This window comes from Vulpes lagopus, chromosome 20 (genome assembly GCF_018345385.1).
Source record: "Vulpes lagopus strain Blue_001 chromosome 20, ASM1834538v1, whole genome shotgun sequence".
NCBI classification, from domain to species: domain Eukaryota; kingdom Metazoa; phylum Chordata; class Mammalia; order Carnivora; family Canidae; genus Vulpes; species Vulpes lagopus.
In genome coordinates, this window is record NC_054843.1 from 31,875,415 (window position 1) to 31,899,561 (window position 24,147).

General features: G+C 34.3%; 1 protein-coding gene across 1 annotated transcript in view; it reads right to left on the bottom strand.

Annotated features, from left to right (window-relative positions):
- ROBO1 (roundabout guidance receptor 1) overlaps window positions 1–24,147 on the bottom strand; it is a 1,146,492-nt gene that overhangs the window by 983,429 nt on the left and 138,916 nt on the right. The window contains exon 2 of the mRNA XM_041735102.1: window positions 7,966–8,102. Coding sequence (XP_041591036.1) covers window positions 7,966–8,053 — 88 coding nt within the window. The 5' untranslated portion in view covers window positions 8,054–8,102. The remainder of the gene's footprint in view (window positions 1–7,965; window positions 8,103–24,147) is intronic.

Genomic DNA, 24,147 nt, shown 5'->3' on the forward strand with positions numbered 1-24,147 from the left:
TAAAACACTTTTTATTCTACAACTATTTAAAAACCACAATTTTCTCATCATATTAGAAAATAAGAATCCAAGAAAATAAAAAATATATGTACAATGGAAGAGATAAGAATTTACTACTGTCACAGGTTCCAAGGAAAATCTACAACCCAGTAGGCAATGACATATCAACAAGGATGGCAGCACAGGATTCTGAGCACCTACCCTCAGCTTATAGTAAGAGTTATACCAGGATCATGCCTCTAATTCAATTCCATGTCATGCAATGGAACTCTACAGAGTAAACATTAAAATAAAAGTGAAGGTCCATTTCCATAGAAAAATGATAAATTATATATTTCTGTAGAATGATTTTCATATGCAAGGAATTCAGTCATCTATATATTTACATAGTATATATATATAGTATTATACTATAGTATATATATATAGTATACTATATATATAGTATTCTAACTAGAGAATGACTGTTGATATCGATGGGAAAAAATCATAATTCTTATCTTTTATGAGGATTAAAAAATTAACCTCTATGTCAGTCTGTATATATTAATCAGACCTATATGAATAATTTAGAATACACACAAATACTTTTGTATACACATATATAAATACATATTTAAATTTATGTATTTACATACAAGTGTTATATATGCTTATGTATGCACACATAAGATGCATATCATGACACAAATTCATGTATATATATATATTGTCATATCTCCTTTTTCAAAATTTACACAGTGGATTTTTTTTGGAGAGAAGTTCAGTTTTTATGCTTTCAAGGTTCTCACATGCATTCAACTTTTCATGTTGAAGTATTTACATTTTCTTTGTATTTTAATAGTTCAAAATACTCATTTTGCTTATTAGTTATTTAAATGTAAGAAATTATTTTCAAAGCCATTCTCCCATGTGAAAACATGGCAGAGGCTGGGTCTGTTTATACAACAAAGGACACAGGCACATTTCTTCTGTAGACAGAAGAAATCCACAAGTAAAGAGAAAGAATAAATGAAAGCTCACTAGGAAATCTAGGGTAAAGATTTGAATGAAGTAATGACAGCCTCTCAGGCAAACAGAATTTTTTACAAAAGGCTTTCTCTAGCCTCAGGCACAATTACAAAAGCTGTACCATATAGCCTCTATCACTCATAATCTAGAATAGTGCCTCTTTCTATTAACCAAGCAATAGAGGAGCAAAAATTATTTATACCAGCCCATATGAGGCACTCTGTTTGCTGCAATGCATTAGGATGGCTTAATTAGGTGGATAGTGTGGCACATGAGGTTTTGCAAGCCAGGTTAATCACAAAGGCCGCGCCATCAAAGCAGAGTAGTCATGGGCTCTACAGCTAGATTACAAATAGGAGTTTCTTCATTGAGTGTCTTGTCACTGACTGTGTCTGTTAGTTTGCCTCCATCTACTTAAACAATTAGATAAAACCTCACACTAGTAGTCCAAGGCTAATAAAGAGCCATGGAATTGAGTACAGCTGGCAATTTCTCCAGTTATTAAGATCTCATCTTCTACTGAGTGGTGGTCTCTAGAAAGTAAGGAATGCATTTTATTTTTTTTTAAATATTTGTTCCCTTTCAAGACCCGACACACCTAGCCATAGATTTTCTAATCCTATTTAAGACCCACAAACACACAAAAACTTCGAATAAAAAACAAGGTTACATCACAATGTCAACTGATTTAACAATCAAAGAATTTTAAAAATGTGTTTTTGTCAATAGTAATATAAAGGAAAATCCCGATAAACACAATGACACTGAGAGAATAAATGTTATATACCAGATTTTTTAATAACCATGTACTCTACAGTTTGGTTATAGTACTCCTATTCATCTTCTGAGTGCTAAATTTAACTTGGCAAATTGTCCAGAAAAATTCTAGTAGTGTTAATATATACACAAGAGACAATAGCCAATAATACCTATATACATTCATTCATATATATGTATATATGTTTATATACTCATAAATAGATATACATTCATATATATGCATATATACATACACACATATGGGTGTGTGTGTATGATGAGTGACTCTTAATAGCATTATAGATAACCATTTTGAGCTTAAGTCCAAAAAAAAATGACAAAGCAATTTGCAGTTCAGAGACCAAATGGAAGTATACTACCACACTCATATATTTTTTACTTGATCTCTTAAAATAATTCTATATTGTAAATCATTTAACAATAAATATGCATTAAATCAAATCATAGTGTAGCACTCTATGTCCACCTCAATTTCATTAATAACACTTTCATTTGACCATCTTCCAACAATAAATCTTAGGGTCAATTCTTGACTCTTCTCTTCCCTTCCCTTCCCGCCATCCCGTTTTTCTGACTCTCTATCCAGATGTTTTGCAAATTTCATTTCCTTCTCTGTTGCCTGATCTCTACCCAGGATTCTGCCTTTTTTTTCCTGTAATCTCTTCCTACAATTACTTATCCATTTATCAATGAACATTGAATGAATAATTTCTACATACTACTCTTTTTGGTATTGATAATAGCTTTGAAAAATTCTAGGAGTGTTTTCCTGTATTCTATCATAACGATAGCTTCTTATAACTAGCAAATTAGATTAATAATAGATTTTCATTATTTTATCTCCTCCAGAAAGACAATTTTTTTTCTACATTTACATTTTTACATTTAAAGCTTCTTGGTGTAGTATAAAGGCTCCTCAAGATTTGAACTTCAATCTCTCTGGACTCATCTCCAAACATCCCTTAATATACACTTTTCCTTTCAACCAAATCATACCAGAGTCCTTCTTCTGATCTTCATAACTCTGTCTCCTGGCATGAGCCTGGGATTTTCTCTCCCACTCATCCCTCTCCAAAACTTGTAAAACTAAAGTACGTAGCTTACAGTAAGTGCTTAACAGGTGTTAGCTTTCCAATAGATTCTTATTTTGTTGGTCTGCTCTGTGAATTCTGTGAGGTTTTCAAGTTGCCTGAAGGGCATTTGGCAAAGATCTTATTGTAGGATCTCATCCTTGATTACAGGTCTGTTCTCCCTCAATTGCATCTGTAGTTATTGTCCTGCTACAAACATATTTAGGGATTGGGCTCCCATTAGTTACAGAAAATGTGCATCATTAATTATTATTCTAATTTGGACACAAACGCCCAGACACTTAATGTCTGAATAAACATTTCATTAAGGCATGGTCAAAATTTAGGAGAATTTGTACTAATTAGGCAAAACTAAATGTATTTTATAATTTTAAATTACATAGGTTAATTTTCACTGACCTATTAGTATAATACCTTCCTCCAGTGTGAACAATCATATTTCCGAATCTCTAAATATTACTATGAAATAAAAATAGCAAGAAACAGAGGTAAAAAAGGAAACCAACAATGGTCTCAAATATGCTCCCCCAAATCCTTAAAATATCGAAAAGAATTATCTTCAAATACTTTTATCCCTCTCTCATGAGACACCTTCCTCAGAGAATTAAACTTTTTTTAATGTACTCAACTATTTAGCAACTTAAATTTTGTCAAAAGCAGTGTTTCTCAAATTTTCTGTGCATTAGAGATTTATTTGGGGTATTTATAAAACTTCAGGTTTTGAGGCTACAGATCCAGGCTCTGTTTCAGTGATTCTGCCAGAGGCCTAGAAAACTTTACTTTCACTAAACATTTAAAGTGCTTCTGAAAAAATAATCTATGGGAAATACATTAAGAAATAATTCTATAATCACACAGATTTGTCAAGTAACATATAAAGTCATATCACTTTTATTTACTCTTTTATATACACATTTTTTTTACTTTTGTTTATAGTAACACCTCTATTAATGTATAGTTGAAAGAGCTAAGTAACCTGTTAAAGTACTTTGTAGTTTAAATGCTATATTCTAATAGAAGAGACTTTTTAAGTTTTTAAAATTAATTAATTTCTGAATAGTCAATCCAACTTAAAAAAAAATCAAACTGCCTATGAACAAGTAATCTTTATAGACTGAAAAATCATATGTATTTTCCTTATCACTGCCCATGGATACTGTGCTCTAGAAACTAATAACAACCATTGGAAAAATCATGCTTGTAGATAAAAATCTTTGGAGGATGTGTACATGCAACATTATTAATTAAATAGTATACTCCAAAGGAATCGTTTGAAGATTCTATCACATTTCCGTTTCAGAAATACACTTTCTATTTTATTTTTTTACATTTCAAAGAAGAGTTTTAAGATCTGAAATAATTCCTCAAATCTATTTAAAAACCTGTTGGGCATGTGAAAAATAAAACACAAAAATAAGTATATATGGGAATCGTTATGTATATAATTATATATATTACGTCTAGATTTTATATGAAGAATTCTTTCTTTAAAATTTATAATTTCTCTATAGATGATTCAAATCCAAATAATACGTAGCTCCTTGCAATTACCTTCCTCTGGGTAAAACAGCAAGGTACTGAAGTGATGGTGGATGGGTAGGTGGGGAGGGGAAGCAGTAAATCATTTCAGACAATTTCACATTCAAGCCTTGTTGACATGAGGCAGGGCAAAGGAAATAACCCTGTCAGCACCTGCATCTTTAATGAGGGAAAATGCTGCTGCACGTGTAGAGAAGAGGGAGGAAAAAATAAATCACGTTTAACTTGAAAGTGGGCTGTCGGATTTATTCAAATAGAAATACAACCTTGTGTGTGTTTTCTCCTCCTCATATATTTCCACTTAAAATCTTTCAATACACACCCAGAATTCAACATCGTCGTTTTTTATTTTTAACCTTGGTGTTCTTCAAAGTTTCAATTCAACCCACTATATGCGAAATGTAGACTTTTAAAACATATCATTTAGCATCTGTCTTTCATTGTCTTCTGACATCTGTTGCAATCAGAGGTGGATGTTTAAAATGTAAAGATGGGAATCTGTCAGATTTTTTGTAGGAGACATTAAATAAAGATGTGGCATAGCCCAGATACAGCAGGCTATTTCTATAGCCTATATAGGAGATAACTACTGTTGGCTTAAGAATTCTTTATATGTAAATAAGAGATGAGGTAAATTGACAAGAGAAACATCTAGCAGTGGTTTTCATTCAGGGGCGGGTTTTCAGAGGCTCTACATGCAATGAAGGGCAACCTCTGGAAGTTATTAGAGTGGCCTAATCATTCCTAGAATCCACCTTTTAATTACTTTCTTTTCAAATTGATTTACTAAAAAAAAATTGATTTACTTTCAAGCAAAAGTATTTCTTGATTTAAAATGTGTAAGTAATTTCTAGGCACCTAGCTGACACAACAACCACTTCCCATACAATATTGTAAATACACAAAAATGTAAATATGATAAAACATAAGCAGTTTTTAAAAAGCATTATCTAGAGAGACAAAAAAGAAAATTTTAAAAAAACAACAACACGAGAGCTGGGTAATCCATCAAGCCAAGCATTATATTCAAATAATATTTTAATATTTAATTACACCAAGTAACTAAGTCACAGCTTTACCAAACACCTCTTTATTATTGTGGTAATAAAATAATTTGCATTATGATGGTTATTTACATTGTTTTTTACTTTGTGCCCTGAGGCTATGTACACCTGTCCCTGTACACACTTCTGTTCATGTGGTAAGTCATCAAGTTAAGTTCTAGAGACTGCTTACTTCTCAGTTTTTCAGAAACTTATTAACGTTTTTTCATCTATCTGCCTTTGAAATCAATTTCTTGTGAAGGAGAATATTCTTTCGTCAAGGTGAGTAGTGAAAGTAAATCAGGTGAATGAGAAACTGTTTCTTCAAAAATCACTGAGATGGATCTTCTCATCTCTGCTCACTCTAAACTCCACTAGCCTCACTCCAGGTCCAGGCCTCTACTAAACATGAGAAAGCTAAAAGCACAACAGCAAAAGGAATCAGGGCCTCAGTTCATTCTAAGATGACTGTGAAGGGGAGGGGGGCGAACCTGAGGCTGACAACTCCTTTCAGGAGGTTTATAATCTCCTTAGCCTGAAACCAACCATCCTGGGGGCAGGAGTTATGAAAATGGCTTCCCCTCTGCAGGTGTTCCTTTTGAAATGCTAACAGTGTATTTCCTCTGGCAGGTAAATTACTTTGAAATAATTCTTGAAATCTGTGGTACAGAGCAAGATGGATAATTTTATGCAACCCCTTTTCAATGCTCGTATTTCTTTTTAAGGTGTTGTTCCAAAACAGGCCCTGAGTTACTAATCTGTATGACGTATTATTAACAAATTGATCACTGATCACCTCTGAAACCAATCTATATATTGTATGAAGCAATAAATTCATTTATTTTAAGCTCTCTTTTAGTTTTAAAAATGCTTAGCTATAGGATAGTAATTGCAGAGTCTTGACAAATTTTAGGCCTAAAAGTTTACGTTGATTGGTCTACTTTGGAATGATACAATATCCTCTTGAATGGAAAGGTAACTTTATATTTCATACATAAACCTTACTTCTTTCCACCACATACATTAATGGATGTATTCTTTCTTCCAGGTATCTAGGTAAAGATGATTCAAGACACTCCTGCTCATTTTGAGATCTGACCACCTACTGGATAACTAGATCACGGATTAAATTTGTTGACCTGCAACAGGTACTGGCTGGCCAGATAAACAGTTTAAGAATACTTAAGCTGTATCTCTACCTGTATGTGTCAACAGTCTGGTTTTCAAAACATTTTCATACAAATGCCCTCTTTACCCTAACAATTTGAAAAACGGGTTATTTTGTACTTAATTTGCATTTTTTTAAAATGCATATTTTTCATATTGTCAATCTTTGACATTTGGTCCATTCACTAATTTTAATCAATACTCAACAGAGTTCTGGCAAGAGAAGGGACTGTAGCAACAGATTAAAAAAAAAAAACTTTAGTAATTTCAGTATTGTATTAAGTACAAAGTAGCTAAATGTACTTTGCTACACCAGACTAAATTTTCTGTACACTTTCACCTTATGGAAATGATTTTAACAGATATAATTCCATTTGTTTTTTCACAACTCCCTTCCCTGCCAAGTCAACGTATCCATTTTAACCCAGCAAGGGAAAAAAAGTTAAGCCCATAGATGATTTAAGAATTCCGTTTCATGTGTGGATACAAATGATAATTATATATAGTTGCCGGATACTGAAATATGACAGTAAAATAAATAAAAATCAAACTTCAAGGTTTAATTTAATGAAACACCATATGCCACTCCTTTATGAATAACTTGTCTAAATTATGATGACCAATTAAACCTATCTAAATGAACTACAATTCATTCCCATAGATTTAACTAGAGGAAAGTTGACATCTTTTCATTCTTGGATCGATATTTTTTCTATTTTCCTGTACCATAGCATTGGGTTTAGTTAATTTCCCATAAAAGAGGTTAAGTAAAGCTTTTTGCCGCTATGTTATTCTAGCATCATTAATAAAATTATGACTTCAAGGAAACCAGTTTCTAACTTCACGGAAAACAATAGTAACTATGGCAGCATGTTGCTTTTTTTATTCTGACATTGTTCAGCCTGTTAATTAACATGTCACTCCTCTAAAGGCTTTTCAGGTTTTAATACTTCACTTGTTTTGATGGTCCTTTTCTACAGTACTAACTTGAGTTGTAACTGCTTTTCTTTTTGTGTCACACATTTCTCCCCTGCTATAATTGTTCTACCACTCCAATTCACTAAGTTAATATAACAACTCTTTACATGTTTCAGTTATAGTGAATATTTGTCAAGTTCCTCACTTTCTCTAGGGAATTAATAAAGTGCTCTGTATTCAAGCATATTTGATCCCTGAAACATATCAGCATACACACTTAAGAAACCATTCACACAGACTTACAAGTTTGAAAGCAAATGAACAAATTTGACTTAAAGACATACAGTGAAAAACAAATTTAAAGCAAAAGAAAGTGCAGTGGTCATGATTTGATAAAACAAATGCATGGCACTTACCGGGAATAAGCTGCGCCAGGAACAGGTGATCTTTGGACAAGCTGAGGAGTGATATTATGACCAAAAAAGGAACATGTTTCCATTTCATCTTTGTCCCTTCCTTGCATTACACCCAGCCAGTGACAGATAGGCTTTATCTGGAAGAAAAAATAAATAGCAAATTATTTGTTAATAGTTAGCAAATAATTGACTATAGATAGTCTTTATCTATATTGAGATAAATACAGTATTAAAAATATTTTGTGAAAAATTACATGTCAAATGCATTTGAAATATCATTTTTCAAGATGATAAAACACAAATTACACTGAATATATCTTAGGCTATACATTTTGAACAAATATAGTATTTATTAATTTTGAAATTGCATTTTCAATCAGACATAATTAGCAAATAATTCATTGGTTTTCTCTATCATTTAGGCAATGCCAGATAAATGTTTCTATTTTCTCACCAATTTAGTGATTTCATCAGGTCTAGAAAATTTTATGGTTATTCATTCTCTAACTAAATATTAACAGACAGCTTATAATGAGCCAACCATGCTACTTTGAAGATAGAACAGAAGACAAAACTAAATATTCTCTCTTTATTCAAGTAGATAAACAATTTGAGGATATTTTATATCAATTTATAAACACATTAAAATTTTTTGTAGATGTTCTATTTTGAACAAAGCATGCTGTATGAGTCATGAAGGACCGAAGAAATATAAAATAGTGCCTTGTAGATGATGACTTTCACAGATGGCAGAAAAAAACTACAGGAATTCAGGTGGAAGACCAATCAGTTTTGCTTCAGAGAACCAACCAAACTTACACTAAAGACATGGCATTTAAGTTAGATTTAGGAGATAGGAGGTAGATAAACATGTGTTCACTTACTCAAAAATACATAAATAAATCTAGCACAATAAAAAAAAGTAATTTGTCTCCAAAGAAAAAGAAAGTTCTATCAGTCATTTTGTGACACTCAGAGTGCCAGCTGGAGAAAGGATGACCTAATTGATTCTGTAGGTTTATCTACACAAAGCTATTATCAATTTGTCCAGTTGAGCTGAGCTGTCCTTACTTTATTACTCATCACTGTACAGTTAATTGCCAAGTCTTCCTTTAGCAGAGCCTCCTAATCCTCCTGCCAGACACCTACAATCACTGGACATATAAGATATTTGAGGATTATTTCTTCTCTTTAAGAATTCTGCAAACCACTCTTGTCTGGGCTAGAACCTTGCCTACAGAGAAATACCCTTGCTACTGTAGGTTCATATTTGTTATCCTTTTTCCTTGTCTTGGAGCCAATGCCTTTGTAACCCTCCTTACCCTGGTATAGAACTCATAAATGACATCATATGTCCACAACATTATCTTCCATGTATTATCTGTTTTAAGTGTCAAATGAGAGTAGAAGGTAGATTAGATTTCAGATAATCACAAACCTAGTTGAACAGTTCCACTCTTCAATCCATACTATGTAGTTGTTACTACATAAAAAGGCTCCTTCTCAGAGTAATCCATTAGTGTTTGCTTATAGTCACATTTTTCAGTGATATATAGATGATTAGTTCTTCCAGAGAAAATGTACAAATACACTGCATCCTAGTAACTTCTGCTTGACTGGGTTTCCATATAACAGTCACCCTGTCATCTTGGCTTCTGTTTGCCTAGGGATAGTTTCATATTCCTCCTCACTCTAACGTTTGATTATTATGTGCATCTAACTAGACATCAGAGTCCCTGTTTTGAGATAAACCCTAGATCTTGTATTCTATTTTTTTAAGATTTTACTTATTTATTCATTAGAGAGAGAGAGAGACAGACAGAAGCAGAGACACAGGCAGAAGGAGAAACAGGCTCCATGCAGGGAGCCCAACGTGGGACCCGATCCTGGGTCTCCAGGATCACACCCTGGGCCGAAGGTGGCACCAAACCACTGAGCCACCTGGGCTGCCCATAGATCTTGTATTCTTTATATGTACCTGAGTAGTTTTGCCTCAGCTTTTGATGTAAATAAAAGCAAATATGAATCTAGAAGCTGTTTATAATTTGCTTATTATTTGAACATTTAGAATTATTATAGTAGGTAAATGGTACTTAAAGGATAATTATTGAAACTAAGATTTTCATATCTATGGTTGGTTATATTCTAACAATTTTTTTAATAATTCAATAACTTACTAGCTGCCAGTAGCCATCAATAAAATAAAGGCCTGTATCAAATATGTGCATTCTTCTTTTAAAATCAGTGAAATAGGGTTGCCTCAGTGGCTCAGTTGGTGAAGCCTCTGACTTGTGATTTCAGCTCAGGTCATGATCTCATGGGTAGTGAGATGGAGCCCTATGTCCAGCTCTGTGCTCAGCAGGGAGTCTGCTTGAGATTCTCTCCCTCCGCCCTTTCATCCCACTCGTGTGTGTGCGCTCTCTCTCTCTCTCTCAAAAAAAAAAAAACATCTTTTAAAAAAACAATATAAAACCAATGCAATAATCATAAGAAAATAAACCTGGAAGGAAAAATATTTATTATAACTGGTTGAACTCCTGCCAGGTATATTAACAAGCAGATATTTCAAACTTCAAGAATGTTTTAGTATATTCATAAAACCAAATTTTATTAGTTAAGGACAATTATGTGACTTTATATGGTGAATGGCTAGTATCATAGCATGATTTTAAGGTACAATCCGCATATCAGAAGTGGCAACTACCTTATTTGCTACGTACACAAATCAAAATAGCTTGGAATTTTGATCTTCAAAAGGCCTGTCTAAAAATGAACATACCCTAAAATTACACTAACCCCTTATGTAAAATCACATCTTTGATATATTAATAATAAGACAAGTGATTTTAGTGAAGAATGTGATATAACTGCATTTGGAGGCTGAGTATTAAAATACAGTAAATTCAACAACCACAAACACAACCCCCTATGAACACTTTTCTCCATAGCTATATATATAAGTAGGGCCTCCCAGCAAAGTATTAAGAATGTATATTCATACAGTTTTGAATTAAAGAAACTAATATGACATGAGAAAAGAGAAAAAAATGCAATATCCTTTTCTGTTGTGAAATATTAGGTTGGATATGAGGTTACAGAATTATTTAGTATCATATAATACTTTAAAATTATAATTTTGGTGGCTGGAGTGCCTGAATGGTGCAGTTGGTTAAGTATCTGACTCTTGGTTTTGGCTCAGGGTTGTGAGATCAAGCCCTGAAATGGGTTCAATTCTCAGCATGGAGTCTGCTTGGGATTTTCTCACTCCCTCTCCCTCTTCACCCCTTGCTCGTGTCTCTCTGTCTCTCAAATAAATACAAAAAATCTTTAAAATGTAACATACATATATATATTTATATTATTTTGAGGGAATAATAAATCTATGGATGCAATATAGTGCACTATTTTAAAAGCATAGATGGCAATACTAAATTTTTGGGTATGATTCTCAGCTCCACCACTCAGATGTTGACTTTGGGCAAAAAAATTAAGCTCTTTTAGTCTCATCTTTCTCAAATATAAAATATGAATAATAACAATAACAGCTACATCATTGGGTAAGATAATATGTATGGAGTGTCTAAAAGAGTGTCTGTTTCATCACCTGATATCTAATAATGTTAATATCATCATGACTCCCAACTTCAAATAGCATCCAGTGAGGTTCCTCCAGGGTGATGATGGAACCAGTCTTAGATCTGTATTTACATGTTGCTTCACATTTGAATAGTGTCTGCTTTAGGTTTAACTTATAAGACTTTAGGGGTTTTGATTTAGTTTAATGAACTTTTTATTAAGTTAAATTTATATATGTTAAAATGAACCCATTTACAGTATAGGTTTAAATTTAACAAACATATAGAGCTAAGTACTGACCACCCCAATGATGATATAGATACTTTCCACAGGGCCCTTGGTGTTAAAAGGTAATATGTTATATACATATACTTTGCATGTATTTGTGCTGCTATTATATATTTTCATATAAAAATAAATGCATTGCTTGCCTGCTTTTAGGAGGAGGATTGCCTTAAAGAGAATTTTTAAAATACATATTTTGGGAAAAGTCTGTTCTGCTAATAATGAAATTTCTTAAAAAGTATAAAAGTTCCATAAGAAATTAATTTAGGTAAATGCATGGTACAACAAAGTCAAAAATACTTATTTGTGCACACATTTTGGATTACTTAAGAACACAAACATTTCCTTAGCATATCAGTGTTATCACTATGAGTAGATTTCAGTTTCTTCTGAAACTCTTCAGCATAGGTAGGTAGCTCTCTCTGTTGCTCATATTTAGGACAGAAACTATATTTACCAAAGCCTTCCTTGTTACTAACCAAAATTTGTTCTTCTTTAAGCTACACTACCCTCTTATTTTTTTCCTTTTCAACTGAAACCAAAATAATTTCTGGAGTCCGGTGGATAATAGGTGAGCCCCAAACCTGGCTGTCCTTGTGAGATCAATGACCAGAAAAAAGGCCAGGTTCCCTTTGGATTCGTATATAATAGATGAATCACTTGGCAATCTACACACAGTAAGGAGATAGTCTCCCTCTTTACAAATGATATAGATGAAATTTGGTCTACTCACATGGGACTAACCTCTTAAAACACTGAAAGGAAAATCAATCATGAAAAATTAAAGGTCTCTACCCAAAATAGTCTGGAAAATTTTGGAAGTTAAAACAGAAATTAAGAATACAAAATCAGGTTTGATGAAAGAGCTATAAATAAACAAATAATTCATAAATACTTTTTCATAGTGAAAACATGGAGAACTCTGTGCCAGGCAGTGGAGATTCATCTAGATACAAAATAAATCTATACTCTTCAAGTTAGAGCAGATAATTATGTATGAGTGACAAAGACACAAAGGGCAAAGTGGGCACTGGAGAAACTGAAGGTGGGAAGGGGACTGGGCTGGCCTAGGCTTCACAGGATGTGTTGAAGTCACATAACTGCAGAAACCAGGACAAGATACTCAGTGGGGGCGACAACCAATGTGTAGGTAAGTGTGGCTGGAATGGAAGAGATGTGTAAAAAAGAAAAATAATTAAGACATAATCTATATGCAGCACCTCACAGTTTACTTATTTACTGGCCCATCTGATTTAATCACATCAGGAAAATAATACATAAATTGTCATTTTCCACATGACAACATGAGTTCAGAATCTTCACGAGAGTTGTCTGCATGAATGTATGTAGTTAGCACATATACGTGAACTGAAATCAATTCATATAAGTTAACTGAAATCAACTCTATTTAATTTTTCTTTCCATGAAATTAAGATGTCAGAGAATCGCAGCATCCCGAATGCAAGGCTAATTCATGTTTTTTTTTTTTTCTTATCACAGCGTGATGGCATATGGGAAGATAAAACTAGGTAACAATTATATAACTTGGAAAAGAAAGCGAATCAAGACAAAAGAACCATGTAAAGGACTATTAGTATATTCTAAAATGATTGGTGAGTAAGATCGTCTATAAAGGTCTACTTAGTGGGATAAAAAGAAAGTATAAATATTAAGACACTGCAAAGGAAAGGCAATAGAATTTGGTGAAGCACATGACTCTAGAACCCAAAAAGGAAAAAAAAAAAAAAAAAAAAAAAGAAATGTGTGCTGCTGTTTTCAAATTATCCACCTAGTTAACTGGAAAACTTAAAAGAAATGTGTGTGTATGTATAATTTTCTTAAATGACTAGCTAATTTATTCTTACTTTAGAGTTCTCTACAATAATAATCTATATATAAGTCTGTAGGGAACTCTGCCAAGAATTTATTATTGCTTCTATTTAGGTGGGGGTGCTTTACATTTGAAATAATAATAAAAAGTATATAGTACGTTCTAAAAAGCTGATTTAGTGCTTTCACATAGACAAGTTAAACTGGACAATTTATTATCAAATTTTTGTTAATGTCACATCTCTTATAAAAAGTATACTATTTGAAAATAGCATATTACGTATACAAGCAGGGCACTTAAACGAGTAATGGGTATTAAGGAAGACACTTGTGATGAGCACTGGGTGTTACATGCAAGTGATGAATCACTAAATTCTACTCCTGAAACCAGTATTACCCTATATGTTGACCAACTAGAATTTAAATAAAAACTTGAAACGACGAAATAAACAAAAAGCAGGATACTTAAACCACACATTTAGGGTTTGGGCCTAAAACATTTATACACACACATATACATACACACTTGCCTTAATACCTTCAGCTTCTCATACACCTAGAGAACTCTTCCTTCTTAGAAGGATACAGGTACTATACATTTTGTCAGATGTTTACGCTATCCTAAACCTCAAATTATTAATATCCTAGGTTTAATGTGTCATCATTAACTTTCTGACTTCATTTATATATACAGATTTTGTAAAGAAAGAAGAGGAAAGAAAAGAAACTAAAAACAAAAGACTCTTTGGAAAATGAGTTTGAAATCAATACTGAAAATAAAATACATGACTGGAAAATATAGAAATGAAGGCAAGATTAAGGAGTACATGGAAAACAGCATAGAGTTAATCAGGAATAGCAGAAGTAAGGGAATTAGTGAGATTTTCACTGGTTTGCCTAATTTCTTAAAGTTCCTGAACATGTAGGCAGAGCCATATTACTATTCACACTTCAGTTTTATTTGGATGGATCATGGACCTTATATCCAATTATGCCTCCATTCATTTCATAAAGACTAATTAATTCTCATTACATTTCCAGAAAACACACCATTTTTAACATACTGTGAGAAAACTCACGGCAATAAAACCTCAGGCTGTATATAAAGCATGAGATGAGTTGAGACTCTTTATTCTGATTCCAAAATAAACTGAAATATGTTACCAAGTCAGAACAAAGAGTCAAAGAAACTAACTTTTTATTTACTTGGTCAACTTACTTAACATAGTCCATCTATTAGTACCATGTAGTCAGATATGTTACCATGAATTAATAATCAGAAGATAAAGTAATCTGTGACATACATTCTTTTAGAATTGTTACTCTTCAACCTATACTAATTTTTTTTTTTTTTAATGCCATGGACAATGTTTCTGTCTGGTCAAAATTCATTTGTTGAAACTTAATCATCACATCCCCAATCGGATGACTTTAGGAGGTGGAGTGCTTCAGAGGTGCTTAGGCCATGAGGATGGACTCCTCACAAATGATAATAGTTCCCTTATAAGGGAGCCCCAGTAGTCACAGAGACGGGAAGCCTGCTGTCTATAAATCAGGAATCAGCCCTCACCCTAAACCAGACCTGCCAGGGACTTGATCCTGAACTTCCTAACCTCCAGAATCATGAGAAATAAATTTCTGTTGCTTACTATCCATGTAGTCTAAGGTATTTTGTTACAGCAGCCCTAAAGGTTTAAGACAGTAAGCAATTCGCCATAATGTAAAGTATCTGTATATTCCTTAAAGACTTCCAAAATACTCAACTTCTGATTGTTCCATACATTTCACTGATTAAGGTGTTTAAAGATGTGGCAATGAAGCTGATTGCTAATATTATTTAAAAGAAGACATCAAAAGAAATAATCTCAACTAATAGTAAAACTGAACTTCACCCTCCCTTGAGGTATTGTTCTAAGATTATTACCATGTTACAGTTCTAAGAGAATCATCACAAAGAAAGGACAGATAATTATTTTATTGCTACAAAATGATATCTGAAGCATTAGCTAGTTCTTAAAGCATCGCACGTGGCATATTCAAAATGCTGATTGACATCTTCACACAGTACTATGAACAGCCTGAAGACAGTTAAATTAACAATCACCAAAAGTTCTACTTAATATTTGGTCTCCTTTCAGCATGTGGAAGCCAGCACTTCAGCATTGGTTTTAAAGCAACACTAGCATGACTTTTGAGTTAGATATCTTAACACAGCGAATGGCAAGAATTCATATATGCATTTCAAGATCAAAATATAAAATCAATAAAGGCAGTAAGATGGCTGTCAACCACTGGCTAGAGTATCTTATCTAAATTATGGAACTACAGTTATGTATAAAAATAAATGTAATGTGCTATCTACAGGGCATGATGAAGATAAACACCAGTCTCTCTACTATAGCTACTGTAATCATTAAAGAATCAATGCCAAATTAAACTGCACAAATCCTTAGGGAGAGAAGGAGGAAAAAAAGCACAGCAGTAACTGCAGAAAGGTTCAAATCAATTTTTCACCCTAAACATAGTGAAGTTCATTAGTATTGCTAACATAAAGGCAAAGGTAAAGACAGCAAAATGGAGATTTTTATCTTATTTTTGCTTTAATCATAGGGTTGCTTCAGGCAACCTAATTTCAGACTTGTTTAAAAAAAAAGATTGTGTTTATCTACTAGTGGAATTATATTGAGAATCAAGACATTTAAAAGATGATTTAATGTAAATAAATGCTGCATATAAAGATGCAGATAGAATGTAAAGATTTAATATAAAGAAAATCTACCAGAGTTTTTTTTTCCTTTTTTTTATTTGCAGCTAAAATGATAACTGTCTACATCAGGCACTCTTCAAAATCAATGTTCAAATTCACAAAGATGATCCCTTAAAAGAATACTCATGTACACAAAGACAAAAAGAAAGCAATTTTCAAACAAAAGCAATTTTCGAAATGCTTTGCTCACGCTAGCTCCATCAGATGAATTCTATGCCCACTTGACCTTCAATCATATTTTTCATTTCATCATTCTGATGAAAATTAGTGGGACACATGATGTTTGGTCATCCCAGCTAAAAGTAAATCCACTTGCAGACATATTTTTCTGGGCAATATCATCTTTCAAGTAACATAACGTAGAAATAAGCATCAATGGCCTCACTATTCTAAAAATGAGTGTCGCCTCCGATAAGTTAGATTTATCTTAGCACTGATAACAGAAATAGAGGAAATTTTATGGGCATTGGTTTGTTCAAAGAAAAGTTAAGTATGAAGCTGGTCTGGCTTGACACTTATGTTGAGAGGGAGAAACGCAGAGCAGTGGAGAGGAGAGAAGGGGAGAAAGCAAAAAGATGAGAGAAAATAAGAGAAACTGAACAGTTGATTCAGCAAGCATTTTCTAGTGGCAGTTCCTGGGAGTAACAGCAAACCTATTGTATAGCAAGTGAGGTTAGTTATCTTCTGAACATCCTCACCTTTCAGAGTGCTGCCGTGATCATTCTCTTCTCTCTGTTTAATCTAATTGAAAAGGAATGCTGGTGACTCATTTTTTCACTTTAGAGACCAAGACTTCAATTAAACTCAGCCATTCGCAAGTTAAAGGTAAACAGCACAAGCTGTGCTACTATTAAGCTTCAATAAATACAAATACCAGATAAGGTTTTAAAAGTGTATTTAATGGAATATGATGTCACTATTAGATGACTTTCTTTAAAAACAAAGAAAGCAAGAATGTACCAAAAAAGGATACTAAAATGACTATAGCTGTGAACCTATGCTTCATTTATTGAATAATATTTCTTTGAGAACCTATTATGTGCCATCCTAAGATTCAAAAATGAATACCACACAGTGTTTGCCCAGAAAGAGCTTGTAGTATGGCAGGGAGAGGTAGACCCAGGTAAGTTACATAGAGGATGGTTGTTTCTATCAAAGAGTTCAACAGAGTACTGTTTTGTGAAATTGAAGCAATTAGGTTTCTGGCAAATTGGAAAATGTTCACCACAGAAGTAAACATTTCAATGGATTTGAAGGAATGGTAGTTGTTCATCAAGCCAGAAATTTTTAAGACTGCAGAGGAACAGAATTCTAAACAAAAGAACCAACTGCACAGAGGCATAGAGGAAGGAGTCTGTGTGTTTTAAAAAACAATAAATGATTGTATTTGGATGGGATTTCAGGTGACACATACATGTGGGGCTGTGGTTGGAGAGGAAATTGAAAATACAGAATGAAGCCATAATGTAAAGAGCTCCGTGTGCAAAAAGACATTTAAGTAGAAGAAAGAATTGAATAAATGTGGTATAGGATAAAAACTCTGGAAATCACAGGCATGAAGCAAGCAAATCTGAAGATCATGAGGTATATAGGTCACCGTTGCAATGATCTACAATTCTAGCACCATGGCAAAGTCTGCCATTTAGCAGACACTAAATATTTCTTGAATAAATGGATAGATGAATGCACACAGTAATATGAACACAATGATATGCACCTAAACTAATGTACTTACAGAGAGGTTGTAAATACAAACATAAAAGCTATTACATTCATAAAGTCCATCTATGAAAACTGCCATACATCAGGCAAGAAATCATGGTGGCTAAAGACAGAAAATGCTTATAGAAACATTATACTTAACATAAAACTTAGCCAGAGCAAAATGTAGTCATTTTTTTGTTATTTGCTTTTATTTTCTAAACAAATAAATTTCAAATGCACTGCCTCGAATGTGTATGGAATCCTAAAATTGGTCCAATTCTATTGGGAGATGAGTCACAGCATCATTTTTAAATGGATGTGACATTTAAATTAAAATCTATTACTTCAGGTTTGAATTTTTAAGTGCCTAAATAACTGTGTTTTTTACAACTATTCATATTAAAGCTTGATATTAATTTCCAAACTGGGAGTAGATTACACATTAAAACTTAAATGAGCTGCAAAATATTTAGACTGCTCAAGAGCAAATAGCTCTAGAAATATCATTACCCCAAATGCACATATAGTCTAGTTAATTTGAGCAATTGTCTTCACTTTGGTTGGGTTAGTTTATGAAGATACAGCAGTGGAGAAGGAACAAAAGGAGCAAGCATTAAATTTCAGACTGGCTATTAGTAATGTTATAGTAAGAAAGACAAAGTAGCAGAAGAGCAGGCCAGGGGTAATTTTAATATGTCAACATACACAAATGCTTATAACAAAAAGATTCACCCACAAAAGGCAGTAGGTGAAAGATGGGGAAAATTCTGTGATTGGCAACTAACCATGTTGCATGCATTCTAGAAGGCAAGGGTTTTTGAAAGGCATTTAGCTTTAAACCACTCAGTGTTCCTATGAATGTCCTCAGCAGGACCAGAAATGGAGGATTCAATTTTCAAAGATAATTGTGTCAGATAACTGTCTCATGCCTTTTCAGCAAGAATCTGATAAACACTTAATTACTAACCAAGTGATTTTAGAGCTATATAGCTGGGCTGGTATGCAAGTTACCCAGAAAGACCTGGCCATTCAATATATCGGGAGGGAAATGCAGTTGGACTGTAAATTAATTTCATTTATTTGGCTAATGAAATCTTACCAACTATCCTATTTTAAACAAATAATTTATTATGTTAACAAAAGAGCAGAAATTTCAACATAAAATCAATCATAGTCACATAAATAACTTCTTACCACAACCCATCTAAAACAATCTTCTGAAAATAAAAATAGTTGCAGTTGGAATTTGGGTTATTTTTTGGGGGCAGGCTTTGTACAATCATACTGATGCTAGGTTATTATACTGCAAAAAGAAAAATCTTAATATTTCTGGGGGTTAGAATTTGGTTCAACTCTTTTAATAATGATATAACCATGGCAGCCCAGGTGGCTCAGCAGTTTAGCACCACCTTCAGCCCGGGACCTGATCCTGGAGACCCCGGATCCAGTCCCACGTCAGACTCCCTGCATGGAGCCTGCTTCTCCCTCTGCCTGTGTCTCTGCCTCTCTCTCTCTCTTCCTCTGTGTCTCATGAATAAATAAATATTTTTTTAAATGATACAATCAGAAGTGCATGACTATTCATCTTTAAACATATGTGGATGAACACTTAGCTGGACTCTTAACTACTTCTGATTGTGATTCCCTATCATATTCATGGCGATCCCTCACTATTCCATGTTGTCATATATATTATAAGACTTAGAATTAAGATCCAACATTATTTTCTGTCTTGACACCTGTGAAACTGGGATAGTCTCAAATGGCCTAACTTTTGGGTGCCTGAGTGGTGCAATCAGTTGGGCTTCCTACTCTTGGTTTGAGCTTGGGTCATGGTCTTGGGGTCCTGGTACTGAGCCCCATGTCAGGCTCCACACCTAAGGGTAAATCTGCTAAAGTTTCTCTCTCCCTCTCTTTCTGCACCCCCCCCCTCAAATATTTCTTTTTTTTAAATGGCCTAACTTCATTTGCCTTTCCATTCCACTCCTGTGGGTAAGATCCTCTAGCAAAACACTCTCACAAAGGGACAAGACACAGTTCTTGTTTCTCTATGAGTATAGGTTTCATTACACAGCCTGCCCAAGAAATTTATTTAAACAAGCAATTAACTCTTCCCCCCGCCCCAAATGGCAGAGGAGTAGGAGAACTTGGTTTTGTGTGGTCCCAGGAATTCAGCTAGATAGCTATCAAATCATTCTGAATACCTACAAACTCAACCAGAGATCTAAGAAAAGAATCGCTGCAACTCTAGAAATAGAAAGTGACCAATTTTTGCAAGATAGGAGGTGCGGAGAAGTGAATGCGAGGGGATATATGGGAAGACAGACTGGGGGCTAATGGGGTGGGTAGCCTCTGGCAACTGGCTACCAGAAAGTGACAGAGCAGTGGAGCACAAAATCAGCACTTTAAGGAGTCTTGCCTGAAAGACACTCAAGCAGTGAAGCTTTGGGTGGAATCCTGGGTGGGACCGTGTGGTCTCAGGATCCTCGGGGTCACAGGAGGACTGGGGGTACCTGGAGTTTCCAGGCATCAGAAGAGGAAACTGGCTGTAATCAGTGAGCCCAGGAGTGGGTTCTCATCAATGTTCTGCCCTGAACTGGAAACTGGGGCTGCCAAGACTGCTGAGCAGGGGCCCAGCAAGCCGCAGAACCCGACATCCCCCTTCCTCCCTGGGGTGGAGCAGCACAGGTGTGCCTCAGGGGGCTGCAGAGTTTAGAGACTTGAAAGGGGGTCACGTGCCTAAGACAGAAATGCTTGGTCATAGGTGGGGTGAGCATAGGGTGCAGACAGAGTCAGGGGTCACAGAAGTGATGGACTGCTTCTCCCTGGGGGCGCACTGAGGGGTGGGGCCCCAAGCTTTCAGCTCCCGGCCTGGAGACTGAGGCTGCATTTCTATCCTCATCCTCTAACGCTGCACAGAAAGCCCTCAGGGAACAAAAGCCACCTAGAGTAATCAGGGCAGATCACTCGGCCTGGGACCTGGCAAGGACCCTGCAATTCCACCTGTTGGAAGATCAGCAAAAACATCTGCTAACACCAAGTTTACGGATCACACAATCGCAAAACTCTAGCACTAGGGGGAAACAGTATGCAGAACTCAGGGTTTTGTTTTGTTTTTCCCTATGACTCATTAGTCTTTCAATTTTATTATTACTTTTTTTTGCGTTCCTTTTTCAACCAATTTATTACTTTATCAATGCTTTTATTAAGCCTTTTTTAATTTTCGTTTTTACAGTTACATTCAGTCTTTTCATTGTATTTAATTTTATTTTTGTACATATGTAAGGGTTTTTTTCTTTATAATTTTGGGATGCAGTTTCTTCTAACAAATAGACCAAAATGCACTCAGAATCTATTGTGTTGCTCTGTTCTCTTCACCTTTCTGATCATATTCTTTTCTTTTCTTTTGAAAAAGAAAATTTCTTTCTTTTTTCTTTTCTTTTGAGTCTTTTTAAATTTTCATCTTAAAAAATAAATAAATAAAATAAATTTTCATCTTTACAGTTATGTTCTATCCTTTTGATGTATTTAATTTTATTTTTGTATACATAAATAAGTTTTTCTTTCTTTAAAATTTTTGGATGTCATTTCCTCTAAGGATCAGACCAAAATACACCTGGGATATAGTGTTACTGGTCTGTTCTGTTCACCTGTTTATATTCCTTCTTTTTTAAAAATTGTTTTTGTCTTTTAATTTTCATTTGTACAGTTACATTCTATCCTTTCATTGTATTTTACTTTTGTACATATATAAGTTTTTCTCTCTTTACAATTTTGTGATCTAGTTTTCTAACAAACAGACCAAAATATACATAGGATCCAGCGTATGGCTCTGTTCTGTTCACCTGTCTGACCATATTCTCTCTCTCTCTCTCTCTTTTTTTTTTTTTTTTTTAGATTTTGAGTCTCTTCTATTTATTTGGCATATATGTCTCTGCGGTTGTTGTTGCCATTACAGTATTTTGTTCTCTTATTCATCTATTCTTCTCTGGACAGAATGACAAGACAGAAAAACTCACCTCAAAAAAGAGAACAAGAGGCAGTACTTACCTAATCAGTACAGATATAAGTAAGATGTTGGAACGAAAGTTCAGAATAATTATTACAAAAACACTAGAGAATCCCTTTCTGGAGAAATAAAAGAACTAAAATCTAATCAAGTTGAAATAAAAAAAGGCTATTAATGAGATGCAGTCAAAAATGGAGGCTCTAACTACTAGGATAAATGAGGCAGACAAGAGAATTAGTGATATACAAGACAAAATGATGGGGAATAAAGAAACTGAGAAAGAGATAAGCAATTACTGGATCAGTGGGAAGAATTCCACAAAGCAAAACAATATTAGAAAAATTGGGATCCCAGAAGAAGAAGAAAGAAAGAGGGAGAGAGTAGCAGAAGATATACTGGAGCAAATTATAGTGGAGAACTTCCCTAATCTGGCGAAGGAAACAGGTATTTAATTCCAGAAGGCACAGAGAATTGCCCTCAAAATCAGTAAAAATAGGTTAACATTTTGACATATAAGAGTGAAAACTGCAAATCTCTGAGAAGAGAAAAACCTGAAAGCAGCTCAGGACAAGAGACTGGAAATCTACGAGGGCAGAAACATTATCCTGACAGCAGACCCATCCACACAAACTGGACAGGCCAGAAAAGACTGCCATGATATATTCAAGATGCTAAATGGGAAAAATACATAGCCAAGACTACTTTATCCAGCTAGGATGTCATTCAAAATAGGAGAGATAAAAAGCTTCCAGGACAAACAGAAACTAAAAGATTCTGGATCACTAAGTCAGCCCTGCAAGAAATATTAAAGGGGATCCTTTATGCAAAGAGAGAGCCCATAAGTAACACAGACCAGAAAAGAATAGAGAAAATATACAGAAACAGTGACTTTACAGGTAATACACTGACACTAAAGTCATATCTTTCAGTAGTTACTCTGAATGTAAATGGGCTAAATACCCCAATATTTATGCCCCTAACATGGGAGGAGCCAATTACATAAACCAATTAATAACAAAATTAAAAAACACATTGATAATAATACAATAACAGTAGGGGACTTAAACACCCCACTCACTACCATGGCCAGATCATCTAAGCAGAAGATCAACAAGCAAATAAGGGCTTTGAATGACACAGTGGATCAGATGGATTTCATAGATATATGCGGAACATTCCATCCTAAAGCAACAGAGTACGCATTCTTCTCCAGTGCACATGGAACATTCTCCAGAATAGATCACATACTGGGTCACAAATCAGGTTTCAACTGGTACCAAAAGATTGGGATCATTCCATGCATATTTTCAGACCACAACGCTTTGAAACTGGATTTTAATCACAAGAGGAGACTTGTAAAGAACTCAAATACTTGAAGGCCAAAGAGCATCCTACTAAAGAATGAATGGGTCAACCAGGAAATTAAAAAAGAATTAAAAAATTCATGGAAACAAATGAAAATGAAAACACAATTGTTCAAAACCTTTGGAATGCAGCAAAGTCAGTCCTAAGAGGGAAGTATATAGCAATACAAGCCTTTCTCAAGAAATAAGAAAGGTCTCAAATATACAGCCTAACCTTATACCTAAAGGAGCTGGAGAAAGAACAGCAAATAAAGTCTAAACCTGGTAGGAGAAGAGAATTAATAAATAGTAGAACAGAAATCACTGAAATAGAAATCAAAAGAACAGTAGGACAGATAAACAAAACTATGAGCTGGTTTTTTGAAAAAATTAGTAAGATTGAAAAACCCCTGGCCTGACTTACCAAAAAGAAAAGAGAAAGGATTCCAAAAAATAAAATCATGAATGAAAGAGGAGAGATTACAACCAACATTCAAGAAATACAAACAATTATAAAATATTATGAGCAACTATATGCCAAAAAATTTGGCAATCTGGGATATGGATGCATTCCATCTTTCTGGAAGATGGATGTATAAACTACCAAAACTGAAAAGACCCATAAACAGCAAGGAAATTGAAACAGTAATCAAAAATCTCCCAACAAA